The sequence below is a fragment of the Gossypium raimondii genome, chromosome 11 (assembly GCF_025698545.1).
Source record: "Gossypium raimondii isolate GPD5lz chromosome 11, ASM2569854v1, whole genome shotgun sequence".
NCBI lineage: Eukaryota > Viridiplantae > Streptophyta > Magnoliopsida > Malvales > Malvaceae > Gossypium > Gossypium raimondii.
In genome coordinates, this window is record NC_068575.1 from 52,394,099 (window position 1) to 52,415,147 (window position 21,049).

Sequence of the window (21,049 nt, forward strand, 5' to 3'; positions counted from 1 at the left end):
CATATTAACAATTTATTAATTTAATTTGTTTTGATGAATTACAATAATACGACAAAACCCGCGCTTAGAGCAACTTAAACCCAGGCGACACTTGAAGTGATGAACATCTTAACCATAAGTCAATCACGAGTTCCTATTAATTTAATTTTTAATTAGAAGAAATATGGAGTTTACCTTTTATTTCTCTAACATAAATTTAACGTACCGCAATAAATTAAAAAAAATCGGATTAGGTAATAATTAATTAATAATACAAAAGTCGGTTATCTTATGATTTTATTAGCTTGTCTGTCTATTGCTTCTCTTTTTGGTCCGTATATTCAATGCTATAAAATCCTGTGCTTTTAATGTCTGTTTTCAAGTGATTACTATTATTATTGAAATAGCTTAAAAGAAAGAAAACAGGGGAGGCTTGGTCACCATGGATGTTGTGAATCAGTTGCAGAGACAGTTCATTGACTACTCTGCATCACTACACCGTGAGGTCCAAATAGTTTCTTTTTTCTTCTTTTTTTGCGTTATTGCTTAGATTTGACCAAAATATTTATCTTTTCATTAAAATCTGTACATGGGTTTTGGGTTTTCATTCCTATGATTGTTTCTATTGAGATTATTTCCAACAAAAAAAGGGGTAAAAGAATTGTTATAAAAAGCCAAATCGAGTGGGGACTTGTCATATTTTGTTTTCCCCGAGATTATAAATCAGTTTACCTGAAAAGGAAAAAACTTTTTGGGTTCTTATTCTTATTTTTGTATCCATTAACTGCGCTTTTATTTGTTTTTTCCCCTGGAGTGGTTTTTGGAGGCTTCCTAACAATGGGTTATTGAACAGGGATTTTTGGATGATCAGTTTACTCAGCTCCAAAAACTGCAAGATGATAACAGCCCTGATTTTGTGGTTGAGGTAGCTTCTCTTTTCTTTGAAGATTGTGAGAAGCTTATTAACAACATGGCCAGAGCTTTGTGAGTGTTTTATTGTTTTTGTCTTGCTTTCTCTTGTTTTATTCTTAGAATAACCCCTCTTTTGGGTTTTGTTGGATAAACTGAAACTAATTGGTAAACTGTGATGTTATTACTATCAGAGAGCAACAACAAGGGGTTGATTTCAAGCAAGTGGATGCTAGTGTCCATCAGCTAAAGGGTAGTAGTTCCAGGTATTCATAAATACTTAAACGCTTGATTTTTCTACTTGACTTTGCTATCTTATTTAATTGGGATTTTGCAATGATCATTCTAGAAAATCAGATGGTTGTTTCATTGCTTCTTGTAGAGATTAGAATGTATTTTAATTGTGTTTGAAAGTTTGTTATGAGTGTTTGTGTGTTTATGGTAATAGCATAGGTGCAATGAGGGTTAAAGATGTATGCATCGCTTTCAGAAGCTTTTGTGAAGCCCAAAATCGAGAAGGGTGAGCTTTGCTTTCCATTCACATCTTTTCTCATCATTAGTTTCTTTATATGATCGCATGAAATGCTGAATTAGAATGTTGACCTAATTAGCGTATTCGCATGCTACTGTAACCTGTATGATGCTTTTTTGAAGGTTTTTGGATGTTTTTCCTAGATTCCATGAGAAAAATGGCAGTAAGTCATAATGGGATACAATGCATTCATCCATGAACGATTCACTTGGTTAGGAAGCATAATATAGATTAAAAGAGGGATATGTGAAATGCCATTTGATTCAGCTATGAGAGCTGAGTTACTGCTCTCTTCAACTCAGCTCAAGAAAAATAGAATGACAAGCTAACATTTAGTCATCCATAGAGAAGAGATGATGTTGAGCTTATCTATTCACATCACCTTATCAATTAAATGGGAAGATTAGATACAAGTTGGTCAGTAGGCATCATGTTCAACAGTCTCAAGTGCAAATAGTGTTTCCGTTTTGCTTAACCAAGTAATTTAGCTAATATGAATATATGATAATTTAGTTTTTCTAGATTGTTGGTCTGACCAGATGTTGATCCAGGAAACTCTCCAATTGAGTGTGCATGCAATGAAAACTTCATGTATTTGTAAATATTTGCTTTTTTGGTACTTGTATCAATTAAATACAAATTTTTCTAGTTGAAATGTTTTCTTATATCTGATCTGTAAGTTTTTTGCTTCGCACTCCCTTGAATCATACAATGAAGGAAGTGACTGGTTAACTTGACAATGTTTTGGGACAGGTGTTTGAGATGCCTGCAACAGGTGACTCATGAATACTCCCTACTGAAGAACAAGCTTCAAACCTTATTCAGGGTACACATAACAACATGCTCCTACTAGGAATTGTTATGTTCCTGCATGAGTTTTTGATAATGCAAGAACAGATTTCCATTTTTCACAAAAAAGTGCTTCATTCCTTGAGTTTGATTTTTATCCATTTCTATCTCCAATACTACTTTTTAAGTGGATTCTTTACGGTTGGTTGTTTCAGCTGCAGCAACAAATCCTGGCAGCTGGTGGATCAATTCCAGTAGTGGAATAAATAACCATTCATATCATCCTCATGGTAGAGCAAAGGAAAAGTTGAAACAGCTGATACTACTTATTGTTTGATACCATTTTCTGAAGAGGTTTTGTATTTAATTAATTGCAGCATTGTTGCATGTTACTGAAGGGTTTTGCTTAGATTTGCATCTAAAACCTGTATGAGGAATAGGGTAAGGCTGTGAATAAACTGCAAAAAGCATATATACACATATGGTAGTTCTGTTTCTATTTTAGTAATGACTTAATTGTTTGATTCAACCACATCTGATCTTTCACTAGATTCAGTGTGTGGATGAGATAGGTGATGTTGAGGTTTATTTTTTCGTACAAGGCTAAAAACCTTGTATGCATGGATGGAAGTGTATCTAATCTATAATGTTACACAATTCTACTTTACATTGAAGGATATCCAACTGTAGGCCATTTCGGCAAATAATAATTTATGTTATACAGGGCGAAGCCAAAACAAAAACAAATTTTAGCTGCCGGAATTAAATTGTGATTTTAATAACTTATATTTGTATCATTTTTAAAGGATTAAATTAAAATTTTAGCATTTTAAGGGGGTCAAAGTATAATTTTATTTTTATTATTTTAAGAGTTTAAAATTTTTGAAGGGCTTAAATGAATAATTTTTATTTTAGGGGTTGGATTTATTAATTTTTCTAAAAACAGTATCTTTTTAAGTGCATTTATTTTAAGTCTAATTCGATTTCGAATTTAGGATCATTATAGGTTGAGTTAATTTTACATTTAGTTATTAAGTTGAGTCGAAACTAGAAGAGAAAAGTGGCTAAATATAAAGCAGGCCAGAAGCGAGCGTGAGAAAAAAGCATAGCGGAAAGCACAGGGCATTGTCCATCTTCATCAAATCCGGTACGGCTGCCTCTCATTGAGAGAAGTAGCCATAGCTATAGTCAAGTCTAAAAAGGTGCATATCAGAAGGGGCAGCCAGTAGTAGTACCAGATCTTTTCTTTCAAAACAACCAAATGGAAAAAGCTCTTCCTATTTAAAGTCCATAAAAGAACTAGTATTCTTTGTAAATAATAATACTAGGTAGATAGAAAAACCAAATGGTAGGTACGTTGTCAGATACGGGATACTCATTGTAGGCTCCACCCCGCATATTCGTAATTAAATATCTTTCTAACAACTTCCCTTTCTTGTAATTTCTCTTTTACATTTGAATGTATCATAAGCACAAAAACTTGGTTTTTTATTATTTATCTGAGTCTTTCACTTTCGCATAATTTTTTTCAACCACGTGTTTCTTTTTATCTTATATAAATGTAAATCCTTTCCATTCTACTTTCTTTTATTTTTTGTATTTTTCTCATGTTTTATTCTTCTTGTCCTCTACCTATCGCCCACTGTTTTCTTTCTTATAATTTTATCGCCCATTGTTACTTTTTATTGGAGGGTTATTTGTCATTACAATTTATAATATACTTTTAATATTTTCGATTTAAATTTTATTATAATTTAAATCACATGAGTTCTCATAAATTTAATTTTAAATCTGAAAATGACATCATTATATCTTGGACTGACCAAAAATTGAAAATGACATTTATATTTAAATGGAATAAAACGGTCCCTCAAATGGATGGAGTTGATGAGAGTAGGGAATAGTCAATTTAGACCTTAGCGTGTGTTAGGCTAAACAAAATAATAACAACAATAATTAAGAGTACTAATATAATGAGGATTAGCGTGATGGGGGCAAAGCTTAAAGTCCGCAAGCAATTACTGTCTAAAATAAATTATTTTTTAAAGGAATAAATATTAAATTTATAATTTGATATAAATATTTTAATTTGGTGCAACTATATACATGAAATTTGAATTCAATTATAAACATTTAGATAAATAAATATATATTTTTTATATTAAATTAATATAATTATTTATTTATACACAATATACAGTTTTGATATTTACCATTTTAAAAAAAATAGAATTATGTGAGGCAATGGAAATATAGCGAGTAGATTAAGGATTTTTGTCCGAAAATCATTTTTAAAAAGGGAGGGGGGGGGGTTGAGAAACACTCCACCATTTCGTATTAAAGGATTATGTATAAAAGACAAAAAAGTAAACAGCTAATTTACAATGAGACAGCTTCACAATAAGACAACGAAGAACAATAAAACAAAAATAAATGAACATTGGGCATTTATAAATGTTTAATCTTATCTAAACAAGAAAACGCAAAACAACAAAACTCTTAAATAATGAATACATCTGATTTGTGTTTTGTTTTACTGATGGGAAGATGCAAAAACTAACGACAAATAATAATTGTATTTGTATATAAATTTTTAAGTTAATCAATTATGATTTTTTTATTTTTTTTAATTTAGATATCTTAATAACATCATTTCCGAATTATATATATATATATTTAAAAAAAAAAAAAAAAAGAGACAGGTTCCAAGTTCTATGTCCTTATCCAAGGCTTAGCTGTTCCTACCACTTACTGCTCCCCCAATAAACCACCCTTTAAAAGCAATCCAACATTTTTATTCTTTATTTTAAATATTTATTTATCACAAAAAAAAAAGGTGGTCCCCTTAGAGTGGTTCCAAAATTTTCAACCACTATTTTGAAGACTTTTTTTACTTTCTACCCATCGGAAAACCAAACCGTATTCCTCTTTCAAACCAAACTAACATTTTATATTCTGTTTTACGTAAAAACAAATAAAACAAAACAAAATATGTGAACAGCTTCAAATCTTAAACATAAAAAAAAATACCATAACTATATTTATTACACCTATTATTTAACAAAAGCTCTGACAGATGTCCCTTAAAAAGAAAAAAGAAAATTCCAAATTAAAAAAAAAAACAACAAGGTGGAAAGTTGGCTAAAACACGATTTGGACTTATAATCCACTCATCTCATTTACAAAAAAAAAAAAAATTTATTATTTTAATTAATGATTCCAAAAGTTTTTGATTGGTTGGGGTTCGTTTTGGTCTTGGGCTTCAGAGTACTGACAGAGAAAAAAAATTGCCTGCCTATGTGGTCCGCCACGCTACACGCCCCCATCTTTTTGCACGCTTTCTTTACATTTTTCCAACTAAGCTTTAAATATATATATTTCCAACTATTTAAAAAAAATTGAAGAGTAATTTTTTATATTAACAATTATTATAAAATCGCGTTAAATAGAATATTAAAAAGAATGGGTATGATGACAAATATTATAATTGAATGGCGTGTATATGACTGTGTAAAGAGTAAATATGGAAAGTATAGTAGATGAAAATCATGAACTTGATTTATCTTCTAGTGTCCAAATTGATTTCATAGATACTATAAGATCACCCTTGGTGCCAACTATCATAAGAATGATCCGCAGTGTAAGTATTGAATGGCTCAGCATTTCCACAAACATTGGATGTTCGTTAAAAGACATGTTGTTGATACCCAGACCAGAAAGCAATGTTAACAGAACAAAATCTTTTATATATTACCTTTAGAACACACAGTACAAGTATAACATCAACATACAACTTCATTACAAGACAACACATACACATATATAAAAAAGAAAAAAGAAATTCCATTCCTTGTTCTGAAATTAGTGCTTTTAAGAATTTAACAATTAACACAATAACCCCCCCCCCCCCTACACTTCTCTCTTCCCGTTATTTGAGGCAGGAAGCTAACTGGAGTAAGGCCCTTTTCCTTGTATCTGGTTGGTGCTCATCGGCCACCGCCACCGCAAAAAACGAAACGTAGTAATCAAGTAAGAACACAAAACAAGCTTATAACTACACACCATTGATAAAAAAAAAATTTAAAGGGGGAAAGGAACTTTTGTTACGTATGGTTAAGTGGAGGTTATATAACTAGGCAGGGTGAGTGGTATTAACAGTTAGAATGAACGAAGTTGTTCATCTCCTCCATGAGGCAATAGAAGTGATCGTTGTTAGGCAAGAAATAGAAGCCGATGGTGGCTTTCTCTAAGAAAAGGAGTTTCACCTCTTGACCCGATTTTTTAAGTCCTTCAACGTATGCCAATTGCCAATCTTGAATCAGATCCAAACCCGCCACGACTACCAGACTTTTCGGGAACTTGAGACCTTCGAGGGTTCCACCTCTTGGCCCGAACGGGTTACAAGCCGGATGATCTCGATCTTCGCCTTCCGGTAGATAAGCTCGCCAATACCAATCGCGGTCGTGGAGCGTCACGAAGTACTTGCCGTCCAATCTCTTTTCGGATTCCGTTCTCATCTGCCCACCGAACATTGGGTGAAGCAGAATGTTGCCTAGTACCTCAACGTCAGCCTCTGCTGCTCTCGCCGCAACATGGTGAGCTATGTTGCCACCAGAACTATCGCCGGCCAAGTATACGTGCACTTTGGAGTACTTTCCACTTTGAAGCCAAGTTCTTGATTTAACCCACTTTAGAGCCGCCCAACCATCGTCGTACGCACAAGGGTATCGGTGTTCGGGCGATCGACGATAGTTCACGGACACAACGACGGCTTTGCAAATGCTGACGAGGCGACGACAAAAGGTGTCATAGATGGCGCTGTTAGCGGAGGAATGAGTGAAACTCCCGCCGTGGAAGAAGACTATGACCGGAACGACCTCGGTTGTGCTCAAAGGTTTCTCGAGGTCGACGATGCCCCATTGAGCCTCGTTTTTAGGAGATGGCTGATAAACCCGGTTAAGAAGGCCGGTGGCTCCGTCGACATGATCGAAGGAGAAGACCCCATCGACTGGGTTGATATTGGCAGGTACTCGACGGTCAAGGAACTCCGATAAGTCTCTGTTGAAGGTTCCATCTGGACGGCGCTGTAGATTGTACGATAGCTTGAAATTAGAAATGAGGACCCAGGTATTCAACGGTACAACCCTCTGCAAAAGAAATTACATAAAATCCAAAATTTCAAGCGATCAGAAGTTTTGACTATCAATTTGGAAACTGAGAAAAGACAGATCGTACTACAAGGAAGAGAAAATAAATGAAATCCCAACATGAACGTTTCTGAAGAAATCATAAAATCAGCACAATCCCACGAATTAATCCATAGCTCATAATTAGACAAAATTTGGTTTAACCCAACATCACTCCTGAAAAAGAAAGATCAAATCATAAACAGAGAATTTTTTTAACAAAAAAGTTATCGTTTCCACGAAATGGAAGTCAAATCTCCCATAGCATCTACTTAGTAGGGGAAAAAAATTACTGTTGAAACAAACAAAATCACCAGTTAATTTTCGAAATGGACCCCAATTGTCTATCCAAAAAGAAAACGAAAGAAAATACCTTGGATTCATTGAGGTTGACTTCATTGCTACCAGCCATGGCTCAAATAAACCAGACTCAGAACACCCCCAAGACGGAAAACAAAAAAGGGAAAAAAGATGCAAGAAAAAGAACCCACCGAAGAAACAAAACCAATCTTCACAAAGACAGCCTCATAGTAGCAAGAAACTAAAGCAAGACCGCATAGGTGTATTGTCCTTCCTTCTCTGCTCTTGGGTGTCTTTTCTTTGTAGTAGTCTGTCACAGGGCTAGAAGATGAGAATTCAGGAAATTTTCTAAAAGCAGAAGCAGATTCAAAGGGGAGAAGCAAAGAGCGAATACAAAAGCCTCAAGAAAACTAAGCACATGTGCATTCGTTATGACCGTGACACCTCTCTTCTCTTTTTGATTGATTCCTCGTTCTTCGGGGTTTTTTTTTTTTTCTAAACAAGAAGAGACACTTCCTTTCTGAAGCACGAAACCACCAAGAAAATAGAAGAAAAAGACGGGAAATAAAAGAGAGAAAAAGCAAATATATATATATATACACGACTTAAAGAAAGTAAATAAGATAAAGAGAGAGAGGGGGGGAAATATTTTTGGAGGGTCAAAGGAGAAAAAAAAAAGAATCGGAGGACGGAGACGAAAGAGACGACAAAATGGGGCGGCCGATTTTAACTGTTTATGTAGGGTACTAACCTTCTCAAATTTGCTTTCTTCTATAAACTAAACTTATTTTATATTATTTTTTTAGATTTATTAATAATTTATTGTTTGTTTTTCCAATGATGTTTTTTATGAGTATGAAAGTCGAAATACATTTTTTATGAGGCTATGCCTATCGTCCCCCTCCTTTCTTTCTTTGGATATATTTAAAAATAAATTTTATATATTTGAACAAAAAGCAAAATTTAATGTATATAATTTTATAAATTAAAATTTATGTATAAATTTATATAATAAACAATGAGAAATTGATGGGAAAAAAAGGGGCAATGGTGGTAGTATTAAACCTAGAAGTGGGAATAGCTGTAATGAAGGGAAAATTTTCGCAAATAAAAACAAATGAAAAGAAGGAGACAAGAGTTTCCTGCGTGCGGCCGACGCCAAGGTACGTGGCGACAAATTGTTTTTTGCCCAAAATGGGAAAAATCCCGAAAGTACCCTCAACATCACGATCAAAACCACGAAACAGCCACTGAGAGCGAACCGTGTTTTGTCCAGTAGTGGAAAGCGCGTGGCGGCATGTTTCTTGTCAGCCTGGGAAGGAAGGAGGCTTTTGCTTTTTATTTATTTATTTACTATTATTAATTATCTTTTTTGGATTTTTCTTTTCTTTTTTTGCCTCCTTTCTGATGTCATCTCATCTAATGTGTGGGCTTTGGATTTTGTCGTATTTCCATGGGAGGTGTGTATATCTATCAAGCGTGGGGGGATAGAGACACGTGGCATGCCCCACGTAGACACTTCCCTCAAAGCTCTCCTTCCTGAAACAAGTTGATACGATGATGATGAAGGAGCCAATATTTTTTTTTAAATAATAATTTGAGTGGAACCGTCACCCGCACTGGTTTCTTATTTTCCGGACCACGTGTTCACTTTGGAGCTTTGATTGATTGGTAGATTTTCTCCCGTGAGCTATCTATCATCACTCGAGTGGATCCTGACGGTGAATCTTGGCCGTTGGTTTTGTTTGATGTAAAAGATCCCAATTCCCAGCTATGATGTCGGTTAGCTTAAAACGACTGTTGACAAAACAAACGAGAAAGAAACCGCCGGCTACTTTATTAAAGTTGCAAGGCAGATGAGGCTCCTCACCCAATCGGATTCTGCTTCCAATTTCATTGCCATTAATTAAATATTAAAATATCTAATAATTACAACATATATTTTTCTCGGTTTCTCTCTAAGTGGGAGTACTTCCTAATTTTTTAAGAATGGGATCAAATTAATTGTTTTATTAATTTTAATTACATAAGCATAATTAATTTTTTATGATTAAATCGAATTGAATCAAGTTAAAATTAACGGATATAATATTATTTTTATTTTCTTATTTAATAAATTGTACAGTAATGAATAGAATATAAGCATATATGGATTTAGAACGAGATTTATGTGATCTTTATTTTATTTTATTGGTTAATTTAGCTGGTTGTATGATTTACATGGTTCAATTTTCAAAGGCGCATTGGGGGTTTAGTGGCGAATAACAATAATATTAATAAGAAAGGCTTTATTGGGGTTTTCCCCTTGTTGCCTTGACGTTGTGTATGCAGCGAAAAATGCAACATTTTATTTAAAATATTCATGGTGACGATGGTGTGACGAAACGATGAGAAGAATATTCAAAATTAAACATAATAAATATTTAATTCAAAATGTATTATTTTTCGGTTTATATAATCATAATAAATTAAACATAAGAATATTCAAAATGTATTATTTTTCTGTTTATATAATCATAAAATTGTAAAAAATAATAATAAAAAGGACAATGCGTGCTAACCAAACACATTCAATTGATGTTAAATATTTTAATTGACATGTGTTACGTGTGTAGGCTATCTTCTTCAATATTGGCTATTCAACCAAAAGTCAATAATCCATCCAAAACACAAACAGACAATTTTACAATTACAATTAACTAAATAATTTTTAACGTAAAACATTAATTTAAAATATATATTTATTGATGTTTTCTGATTATGAAAAAAACTAACGAAACAGGGGTTAATTCTGGTAATAACAAAGACATTAATTAATTAATAATAAGTGTCGTTATAGGAAAGTGGCTGAAACATGTGCCACGCACACCCCGTACCAAACATACTTGCTTTTGGTTTGTAATAATATGTATTATCGTGTAGCATAGCTTTAGACCGGGTGTCGCCCTCTACGGTTCAAAGTTAAATTAAAGAGCGACCCACCAGTGTTTTGGCCGCTTCTGCGTTAGGTCAACAAACTAGCAGCATCTAGGAACACCTTTCGGCTGCTTCTCTCTATTCAATTCCCATCAAATTAATATAATTACTTATGGTACCAAGAATAATTAGGATCCGCACCATGATAATTAAAATGTTTACCGTTTTAGGTATAATTTAGATTTGAGTGATGCTAGTCACGTTGCTGCTAAGGTTTTATTCTCCTTTCACGTATGATTAAGTAATGGTTTTTTTACCTATGTTTGTATGTGTTTCTCATGTTTTATTTATCTTTCTATATCGTATATGTTTTCTATAGTCATACAATGTCTAGTATTGCGAAGTTTGTTTTAAAGGTCTAATAAATTTTTCCTACAACAAGATTTCTAGAAAGAAACAAATATAAAGAGGTTTGGTGTGGGTTTGGATGGACAGCGTGTTTATCTACTATTACTGTAAAAACAATGGTGACAATGAGATTAGATACTATAACGATACAGTAGCGTGAAACAAAAAGTAAACTAAACGCACCGCACCCCGCCGCCTATCCAAACCCACCCTTAGTTATTACTTGAAATAAATTTATTCTACATATCATCAAAATTATATATTATAAATTTAGAATATTATAACATACTTATATTTGGTGACATGAATACAATTTTTATTAAATAATCCTTTTACCAATCGATTGGGTTTTAACTCGATTGGTATAAATATTGTTGTCAATATAGAAGGACGTAGGTTTGAGTGCGTTGGAACATAGTATCTTCCTAAGTCGTAAATGTGTCATAATTTAATATAAATAATAAAATTTTATTTTTTATACGCTAGAAAGCAAAATAGCATTTTCATTGATATATTAAAATGATAACAAAGTCATGAAACATGTCAAAACAGAAATCAAACATCTTTCGCCCATTGAAAGACTTAAGCAATAATAAATAATTATAATAGCATATGTGCAGGCATGACCAGTACCACTTATCTAAAACCTACTAATCTTAAATCTCTCTTCACATTTTAATCTTTTTTTACATAGTACAACTGAATTTTGATTAAATTTAAAATTAATTTTTTCTTTATTAAAAGAAACCCAAAATAAAGAGTATAATAAATGTGTAACAAAAATTAAATATTGTTTATATATTAAAGAAAACAAAATGTGGAATAATGAAAATATATGTGTTTGGTACCAACTTTAAACATTTAATATATAAAACAAATTGATTAATTGATAGTCAAACAAGTAGCAAGTGGATGATTAACAAGTTATATCCCCAAGAGAAAGCAAAAAAGGTTGAATACCTAACACTGTGAAGAAGTACAGTGTATTTATATGTGGGTAAGTGTTCAATGTACAAAAAGGCTTCACATGCACTCTCACCCTTTTTTTTTTTTTTTTTATATTGTTCAAACCAACATTGAATTCTTATCCCATAAATAAAAAACTTGAAAGCTTCCATTGTCAATATATTTTTTTTAAAAGAAATGTATATTGTTAGTTAAGAATATGTTATAAATTAAAGATTTTAATATTCAATTCAATGGTGGTTTAAAAAAAATTGGTAATCGTCGATTGAGTCTTAGCTCGATTGGCATTATCCTCCTATTTAAAAGTTAGGGAGGGACTATGGATAATTTTAGGTATTGTGTAAAAAACATATATCATAAAAAAACTATAATGAGATTAATAACTTTTTAATTTAAATTTTGACCAGAACTTGAAAGGAAAACTTTTCGACTTTTTGATTTCTTGAAAAATATTTTCTTTTATTAAATCTTTTACTTTATAATGTTACTTTTGTAATGAATATTTCATAATCTTCAAAATATTTTTATATTAAAATTTTCAGAACAACCTTTTAACTCTAATGGTAAGGTGACACTAAAACTAATAATGGAGTTGGGAAAGGAAGGTGGAAGGAAGCACAAAGAACGGGTTCCCATGAAAGGCAAAAGTGAAGTTAATTAATGGTGTGAAAAGCGAAAGGACAATCCCATCAGAGATGGATGGTTTAGTTAAGGATTAGTTGAAATTGAATGGGTTCACAAGTCAAATTCAATAATATAGAAGGTGGAATGAGGAAGAAAAAGCAAGTAACATGACAGAATGAACTCATCAATGTAATGACAAACTTACATAGAATAAAATGATTTTATTGTTTACACTAACAGCGTCACGATGTTAAAATCAAGAATCAAAATTTGCTTCCTGCAATTGAAAGCCCTAGATGAATCACCATTTAGGTTATGATAAATAATAATAATAATTAGGCCCAACCCTGACTAAATTACCTGTATTATTGCACAACCAAAAAAAGATGTTATACCAACCCTTTGATGAACTAATAAAACTATATGCATGTATATTACATTTACCGGTTCAAACCTAGAGCTTCTACTCATCTTCTTCACTTGTCTACTGCCAACATGAATACGAATACATGGTGTACGGAAGTGGTTTGATATTATACTTCTTGAAACTCTCATTACCCAAGCATCGATCTTTACTCTCGTAAATTACAGAAAGTCATCAGGTTCTGACATCATTCATATATATGCAAGTGAGTTCCGATCCACCTCAGGTTGAGGACGACCTCTAGTTGGTGTTGGTGGTCTTTGGATATTCAGCTCCTGTAGTGCAATATAATCATTTTATGTATGTATTATTGATGTACATGCAGTTTGAAGGTATTGCTTTATGCACTGAAGTTTATAAAAAGTACCTGCATCCATGCATCATCTCCAACACGCTCCGGCGATGCCTCTGGAGAATGAATGGGAGGTGGCAAAGGATGGATCAACTTAGGGACTACAACCAATCCTCTACCAACTACTAATATAGCTCCAGCATTGTTTGCAGTACCTGGTTGTTATTACATATACACCTGATTAGGCAGCAGAAAATACCAGACCGGCAAGATATATTACTCAATGTGGTTTACTTACCACAATAGTTTGTTGCAGAAAAAAGAGTAATCAATTGACCGTGAGCAAATCGCTCGAACCCATCCATTACACATTCATGAGCCCTTATAATAAGTTGTAGCCTGTTTTTCTTACAGAAGTCCGCCACACGATCAGGCTGCATGTGCCGACTGAAATCAATGTAGGTTCGTGTGCATGTATAATAAAAGATATCTAGCATGATATGAAATGTCATAATAGATTCAATCAAATGCACAATGGTTTCCTTGCCTTTTCTCCATTTCCGATTGATGCATTAAATATAAGAACCGATAAACTATTTTACACATAAAGCCAAAAAGATGCATACCCCAAAAGTGACAAGACCGGGGCCTCTGGCATTGGGTCTCAAACCTTCTACACTATCATTTTCAGTTGGATCAGACCTAAATAGGCAAAAGGATAGCCAAAATTAGTCTCGAGAAATATATATATATCAATTGAACTTAGTACATTCAGAGAAGGAATACCATAATAGGTCCATTAAAACAATGGATCCTGCATCCATTGTTATTGGCCGCTCAAGTTTCTCTATCTGTTCAACTGCATGTATTGATCTTCCTATGCCACCATGCATGCAGATAATTTTCTTTTCAATAAGAGCAGCAAGTGGAATACAATTGAATAGTTGATTAAACCGTGTCCATGCCCATATACCATCATTCTCCCCCTAAAAGTAGACAAATAAGCACATTTTTCTATGGATAAAAAGTTAATTAATCCTTGTATTGAACACTCGTTCAGACCATTCTCTCGATGCATTCGATACGGAAACCAAAGAGTGCATTTATGTCAGAAGCCTCATGGTTTCCGCGAATCAAGTGAACATTTTCAGGATGTTCTATCTGCATAATCATCACAAACAAGACAATTGAATTCATTAAGAAATAGCAGAAGGTTTACATCTACAGTCAAACTAAGGCTTATAGGTCAAGAAGATTGCCTTAAGAGCAAGAAGCAATGTTATTGTCTCCAAGCTGTGCTGTCCTCGATCAACATAGTCTCCTAAAAACAGATAATCAATGTACCTAAAATATAAAACACAAGGATTAAGCAATTTTGGGGAAAAAATTTTAGAACTAGCTATGTTGCTCCAACTCTTCATTTTTCTTGAAGTACCTATATCTAACTAAGGATGACAAAATAATCAGAGCCTGACAGGTTCCGACCTGATCCAATCCTATACGGGTGTTCTTTTTGTTGAAAATCGGGTTCGGGAGTGAGTCGGGTTTTCAATTAAATTTTCAAGTTTGGGTCGGGGTAGGGTTTTGACACACCACTCTGCCCTGAAAATGATCAAAGTAGCCCTGTTTTAACTATCTTTTATAAGATTTTATAACATTTTAACTACCTTTTATATATATATATATATATGTTAGTTAGATATTCTGAGTCCAAGTAATCGTTATAGGCCTAAAGTTTCAACTATGATAGTTGACAAGGAATTATCTAACTTGAATGAGCAGCAAAGCTATCAAAATTACGTAATATCTCCTGCAGTTGAAGGAAACCCATATTCATCAAATAGACGCATCAAATCACCAAATTGTCCATGAAGGTCACCAAAGACTTTTATAGGAGCTTTCAACTGAAGGACTGAGGGTTCTTGCATAAAAATCTGTTCAGCAGCAAAACAAAGCTCGCCCACTTCGTAAGAATCCAAGAAAAACCTCCTATTAGCTGGAGCTTTCCAATTACGGGGCCTAAGCAGTGTATAAATAACCTGCAAGAGAAATATAAAATTAGTCTACTTTTAAAAAAAAGCTAAAATGAAAAGCAAATAATATGCTTGCCTTCTTATGTAAGCCTTGAGGAGACTTTTGTCTATAAAACTTTTTCGCAGGATAGGACAGATCACTAGAAGGAATCATCCGTCTGCTCTCATTTTCAAACTGATCCAAAGATAGTTGTCGAATCATCCCACCGAGGTTGCCCACAGCCTCTTTAGCAACCACAACCTGTGGAAGAAAACCATTAGAATACTGTGGTTAGACAACTAGAGGACCATTCAAAAATACGACTTGGAATATACATACAGCTCTATAATGAAGGCGAACATCAGCTTCAATTTCACTAGCATCTGAAGCTGTTTCGGCAGCATGTGAGTTTTCATCAGATACAGATGCTACTGAAGAAACAGCAGATGCAGCCTGTGCAGCTTGCCATACAGCGTTTGCTGCCTCAGCTTCAGCAGCAGAAGCCTCATTCAGTCTCTCCATTGAATATTCATCCATACTATATGATAAAGATCCATCATAAACAAATAATCCCATGGTGTCTATATTAGCATGCGCACATGCATGAGAGAGAGAGAGGGAGAGAAGAATTATTAAGTCATACATCATGCCCCCAGCTGAAGGAAAATCTGGAACATCATCTGAAGTTGTCTCAAATGAAGTGAAATTAGATTCATTATTGAATCTGGGGCTGGAAAAATTTAAGACTCTCTCAGGGGTTAATACAGGAGAATTAATGTCAGACTGGAATGATGAATATTCTGCTACTAGGAAATCATCCAACAGTGTATCTGCAAAAAATTAAATGATTAAGGACATATTCATCCAAAAAAGGAAATTAACAGTGTAAACCCCCAAAAAAATGAAAATGAACAGGTAAGATAGCATAAACAATTCGATTTTTATAACTGTCAGTCTGAAATAAATTCAAAAGCAAGGTATGGCATCATCACTCACTAAAAAGAGGAGAGATGTCATATAGCTGTAAGACAAATGTGTGCATAGTTTCAGATACAAATATTTCTTTTAAGTATGCAGACAAGCATGCATTCCTTTGGTCCAAGAATAAATCTATAATGAAGTTCTTAGTACCTACGAGCCAAAGGAAGACAGACCAATGTCTTCCTGTGCTCTGTTTCCCATACTGCCCATAGCAGTTCCTTCTGTAGCAAACCAACAAAAGCTAATTGCTCCAGTGATGGAACTGACAAAACCCGAAGAAACTATTTTTAAAGGTTTCCTGCACAAATGTAAATTTTCAAACCCAGTTGTTGCAGCAACCCAATGAAAACAAAGGGCATGAAAAAGTGATTGAATTCACATTGAAACACATACTTATAATATGATCCTGTGTATTCATACACACTAAGGTAATATATACCAATCAAAAGCAGAAAATATCAGTGGCCTCTTAACTTCTTAGCTGTATGGCAATCCAAAAAATGACCACTATAGCAATAGAGCCTATATATGAAGCCTTCTTCATATGTATTTATTCTAGTTTTATCATCTACAACTGCAACAATCAATGAGGTCAAACTTCTAAAACTTAAACTTTAATTGCTCTTTTACTAGTACCTTAATTAGTCAAAACAAAACCTATTTACTAAGACAGGTCCATGCATGCTGCTTTTCAGATAGATTTTACTATCTTTACCTCCTCTAAGACCACCATGAACATATATTCGAGCACCAACAGATGCAGATGCATGGCGACAACGACGCATAAGTTCCAAAGAAGCATCATATTCAACATGTCCCTTAGCAAGCCCATTCCTATCCAACCACTCTCCAGCAGCAGTATCCAGTACTACAGAACAGAGCGAATATAAATAAAATTGAGATACATCAAACTCAAAATGTGGGCAATAATTTTGAGATGACAATCAAAAGTTTACCTGCAATAGCTGCCTCCCCTTCTACTGCACGTCCTCCTCTAAGAGCACCCCCGGTAACATGCAATTGCACACCAACGAAAACCTAGTAGCATGCAAAAATCATGTTGGTTGTTTATAAAACAAAAAAATGTTGCAGGCCCACAAAACTTGTGTCTTACATTCATAGCTACCGTATTCTACTTACCGCAGCATGCTGATACCTTGGTGAAGGGGCCGCTCCAGGAGCAAGAGTCCACTCCCAATGACCATTCCTATGCATAAGCAGTCCATATGCATCTGCCATAGGCTGTAGAGGAAAATTTAATCCATCAACTGAAAAACAACATCTCACACTGAGAGCCCACTCACCACCTAGAAAGACTGTTCAATGCCTAATTATAGTTTGGTATAGAATGTTAATAAGAGAAGAAATTAGATTATTCAGTCTAATAGTCACATGGATATATGCTATTTAAAATAACAAAACTTAAACATCACAACTTATGCTAAACATTTAGCACACTGTAATGAATATGCTCGATCCAGAAGACATTTGACATCAACAGTTAAACGAACCAAAAGTAAGAGAGAGCATCTGTTTTACCGCCAAAGGGTGAGCATAAAGCACATATTACATGAGGGTAGATCGTACCGTCCCAGAAGAGTCTCTTCCACCACAAAGCAAAAACATACCATCTGAGCGAGCATTAGCGGTTGCATACCTAGAGAGTGGAACAAATAATGCAAATACTTAAAACACAGATTGTGGAAATATAAACACATTAATCGAATGTGTATATTGTTAACAATAAATGAACTTACATCCTAGCAGAAGGTCTATCACCTTCAGTATTTAGCTTCTGCCATATATATGGTTTCTGGCCAGTATCCAAAGCCCAGGCATCGGAAAGAACTCTTTTTCCTGTTTAGAAATAAAAGAACTGTTGTTCGGATTTCAATGCAAACAAACAAAGAAGAGCAAGAGAAAAATCACCAGACAAACATGAAAATGCACACAATTGACCATGCTTCAATCTCAGTTGCCGAAAAACAAGACAAGTAATGTATGCAAGTCTTTTTTATACTAAACCGCAATCTTATTGAATACTAATATAAAGCAACTGTGTTTCATCCAGTACTTCCAAAAAGGGTTTAGTAATGTGAGGATGTTGCCTATAACTATAGACGATTGAAGAGTAATCAACAGAGAGAACAAGTTGACCAAGACATATAGCTTCATTCCCGATTCTTCATACCAAGTATTCCAAGCACAACGTATCCTGGTCTCTTCTACAAAAATGAAATACAGTAAAAGATGGAGGGGATAAAGCTAGAAAATGAATGTTCGTACCATCATTTCCGCTTACAGTAATAAGATATCTCTGGGAAACCAAATCCATGACATGGCCATAGCGTGGTCCAGGACCCTGCCCTTGCACAACCACTCTAGACAAAGAAAACCACCAAAAGGGGAAAAAAAATAGATTATTATGAAGAAACAACAAATTACAATGAGAAATAGAACTTAAACTCACCTATGCCACTTAAACTTATAATTAGTTAGATCAAGCACATAAAGATCATCAGTAGAATGCCCAGCTGGACCTATCCCACCCTACCCAACAGAAATAAATAACAAGTTAAAAGAAAATAAACCAAAAAAACAAATGATACAAAGGCAGTATTCTTTAGAGTTCATTTTGCAGTGTAGGCACCTGAAATACGACCATGGTGCCAACAACAGTTGCTGCATGTGCAGCCCTGGGAGAAGGCGGGTCACCAGCTGGTCTTATTCTGCATAATTCAATTTAAACCGTCCAAAATATCATTTTAAATTTCCAGCTCGGTTTTTTTTTTTAAAATAATTAAAAAAAACTAATAAAGAGAAGGAAGAATCAGGGAAATAATAACCTTGTCCACTTTTTGGTAAGAACATCGTAAGAATGCACTGAATTGGTTACACCAGCCAATCCTAAACACAGAAAAAAAAAAAAGAAGGAAAACTAATGTATTTGAGATTTTTAAAAATCCATAGACAAAGTAGCAACAGGGTTGTGGGGAGATATATTAACTGATTCCGGGAGAAGAAGAGGAAGCGCCACCCTCAATGGCGGTGGCACCACCGAAGAGAATAAGCCTAGGACCCTGGGTCTTGGTGGCAGCGACGGCGGTAAGGGTGTGACCACATCTGGGACCAGGCGCATCTTCATCGGTGTCCCAAAAAGTCTCCAAAGTCCGATAAGTAGGAGCCCGGGATTGCCACGGTTTCGAGCCCATCCCTACCCCACCCCACCCCACCCCACCCCTCACTTGCAATGCAAACAATATTCACACCTTCAATCCTCAGATCTAGTATCATAAACACTCACAAAAGAATCGATAATACAAAAATCGGAGCTCCATGGTGGGCCCAGATTTCTTGCTGGGGACCCTCATTCTCGTCCACTTTTTTTCTTTCTTTAAGAAATTAATCAATCAATTGTTCCTGTAGAAAAGAACCCAAAAGATCGGAATTCCGTCCTTGGATAACCTATTTTCTTTCTTTAATTTTAATTAAAATTGAGAAACAATTTGAGTGTGGAAGATAATTATACGTTTTTTTTTCTAATAAGTGGACGGTGGTGGCTGCCTTCGTACAAAAATGGTGCTCTGTTCTGAAGAAATCTCCTTCTCCTTGCCCGCGCCACATATATATAGTGAATGGGCGTTTTTTTTTTTTTTTACAATAACGGTGTATTCATTATTTACTATAATAATATAAAATACTTATTGAATCAAATTCATTAAATTAAAAAATACAAAATGTGTAATTTAAATTTTTACTTAATACTTTTATAAAAAATATTTATTTCTAAAAAAACCAATCTACTTATTAAAAACTACTCTGTATTCATCAATAACCCATTTTGTTATTCATCATTACATTCTAAAATATAAAATTTAGGTTTACATCTCAAAAATCCTTAAAAATGTAAAAAAACCAATTAAGTCCTTATATTAAATACGCACTCAATTAAACTTTTGTTGTTAATTAAAATAATCAAATAAATCCTCTATTAATGTTTTTTTGTCATTAGTCATGTTGACCACTAAAATAAATTGACACACCAATCAAATAATGACATCCGTGTCTTCGGGTTTAATCTAATATTTTTCCATAAAATGATTAAAAATCATTAAAATTAGAAAAATAAAATAAATATATTATATTTTAAAAATATTAAAATTGATATAAATTTATTAAAGTTACTAATTTATAAAAAATTATAAAATTAATAAACTTATTTAAAATATTTAAAATCAAAAAGGTATTAGAATTCTTAAAAATAAAAAAAATTGTAAAGAATTATAAAAATTTTAAAAATATTAAAATTGAACTTATAAACTTATAAAAAATTATTAAAAAACATAAAAACTTGAACTAAACCAGTTAGCCCAAAATCAGCAAGAGTACCAGTCTAGGAAAATCCATTAGACCGATTGACTTGGAAACCGAGCGGTTGAACTAGTTTTTTATTTTTAATATTTTTATCATAACAAAATTTCATTATCCAACTCTTAGCATATATCAGAATGCCATATTCTAACCAATATTTTCATAATCGGACCGGTGGTCGAACCAACCAGGCCTTTGATTTTTCAATTCGATTGTTTTGTCTAGCTCAATTAAATAAAACATCAAAAAAAAAACCGGTTCAACTATTCTAGGTCAATAGGTCTAATGACTTTCTTCAAATCGATACTTTTGTCAATTTTGGTCTAATTGATCCAACTGACTAATCTTTAGTCAGTTCA

At 33.8% G+C, this 21,049-nt stretch overlaps 3 protein-coding genes across 3 annotated transcripts; 1 reads left to right on the forward strand and 2 right to left on the reverse strand.

The window, feature by feature from the left end:
• Nucleotides 1-300: 300 nt before the first annotated feature.
• LOC105803070 (histidine-containing phosphotransfer protein 5) lies at nucleotides 301-2,713 on the forward strand. Its single transcript, XM_012635036.2, has 6 exons — nucleotides 301-484; nucleotides 833-963; nucleotides 1,083-1,154; nucleotides 1,337-1,408; nucleotides 2,174-2,246; nucleotides 2,425-2,713. The coding sequence occupies exons 1-6, from the start codon at nucleotides 422-424 to the stop codon at nucleotides 2,473-2,475; spliced, it is 462 nt and encodes a 153-aa protein (XP_012490490.1). The 5' UTR covers nucleotides 301-421; the 3' UTR covers nucleotides 2,476-2,713.
• Nucleotides 2,714-5,934: 3,221 nt separating this feature from the next.
• On the reverse strand, nucleotides 5,935-8,256 carry LOC105803068 (gibberellin receptor GID1B). Its single transcript, XM_012635035.2, has 2 exons — nucleotides 7,769-8,256; nucleotides 5,935-7,356 (listed from the first exon to the last, which is right to left on the reverse strand). The coding sequence occupies exons 1-2, from the start codon at nucleotides 7,805-7,807 to the stop codon at nucleotides 6,361-6,363; spliced, it is 1,035 nt and encodes a 344-aa protein (XP_012490489.1). The 5' UTR covers nucleotides 7,808-8,256; the 3' UTR covers nucleotides 5,935-6,360.
• Nucleotides 8,257-12,785: 4,529 nt separating this feature from the next.
• Nucleotides 12,786-19,548, reverse strand: LOC105803067 (serine/threonine-protein phosphatase BSL1). The gene is made up of 21 exons (XM_012635034.2): nucleotides 19,327-19,548; nucleotides 19,166-19,226; nucleotides 18,970-19,048; nucleotides 18,790-18,869; nucleotides 18,606-18,700; nucleotides 18,077-18,176; nucleotides 17,907-17,976; nucleotides 17,460-17,561; nucleotides 17,276-17,357; nucleotides 17,035-17,187; nucleotides 15,982-16,168; nucleotides 15,678-15,876; nucleotides 15,435-15,599; nucleotides 15,126-15,364; nucleotides 14,585-14,669; nucleotides 14,388-14,486; nucleotides 14,112-14,311; nucleotides 13,952-14,027; nucleotides 13,624-13,759; nucleotides 13,401-13,540; nucleotides 12,786-13,308 (listed from the first exon to the last, which is right to left on the reverse strand). The coding sequence occupies exons 1-21, from the start codon at nucleotides 19,529-19,531 to the stop codon at nucleotides 13,225-13,227; spliced, it is 2,637 nt and encodes an 878-aa protein (XP_012490488.2). The 5' UTR covers nucleotides 19,532-19,548; the 3' UTR covers nucleotides 12,786-13,224.
• Between the last annotated feature and the right edge of the window lie 1,501 nt (nucleotides 19,549-21,049).

Excerpts from the sequence above, each read along its gene's own strand:
- LOC105803070 (XM_012635036.2), top strand. The coding sequence starts at position 422 with ATGGATGTTGTGAATCAGTTGCAGAGACAGTTCATTGACTACTCTGCA. Across the intron at positions 485-832 it reads CTGCATCACTACACCGTGAG|GGATTTTTGGATGATCAGTT; the intron begins GTCCAAATAGTT and ends GTTATTGAACAG. Across the intron at positions 1,155-1,336 it reads CTAAAGGGTAGTAGTTCCAG|CATAGGTGCAATGAGGGTTA; the intron begins GTATTCATAAAT and ends TTATGGTAATAG.
- LOC105803068 (XM_012635035.2), bottom strand. The coding sequence starts at position 7,807 with ATGGCTGGTAGCAATGAAGTCAACCTCAATGAATCCAAG. Across the intron at positions 7,357-7,768 it reads TCAACCTCAATGAATCCAAG|AGGGTTGTACCGTTGAATAC; the intron begins GTATTTTCTTTC and ends TTTCTTTTGCAG.
- LOC105803067 (XM_012635034.2), bottom strand. The coding sequence starts at position 19,531 with ATGGGCTCGAAACCGTGGCAATCCCGGGCTCCTACTTATCGGACTTTG. Across the intron at positions 19,049-19,165 it reads CTTACCAAAAAGTGGACAAG|AATAAGACCAGCTGGTGACC; the intron begins GTTATTATTTCC and ends TGAATTATGCAG. Across the intron at positions 17,562-17,906 it reads GAAGAGACTCTTCTGGGACG|CCTATGGCAGATGCATATGG; the intron begins GTACGATCTACC and ends TTTCCTCTACAG.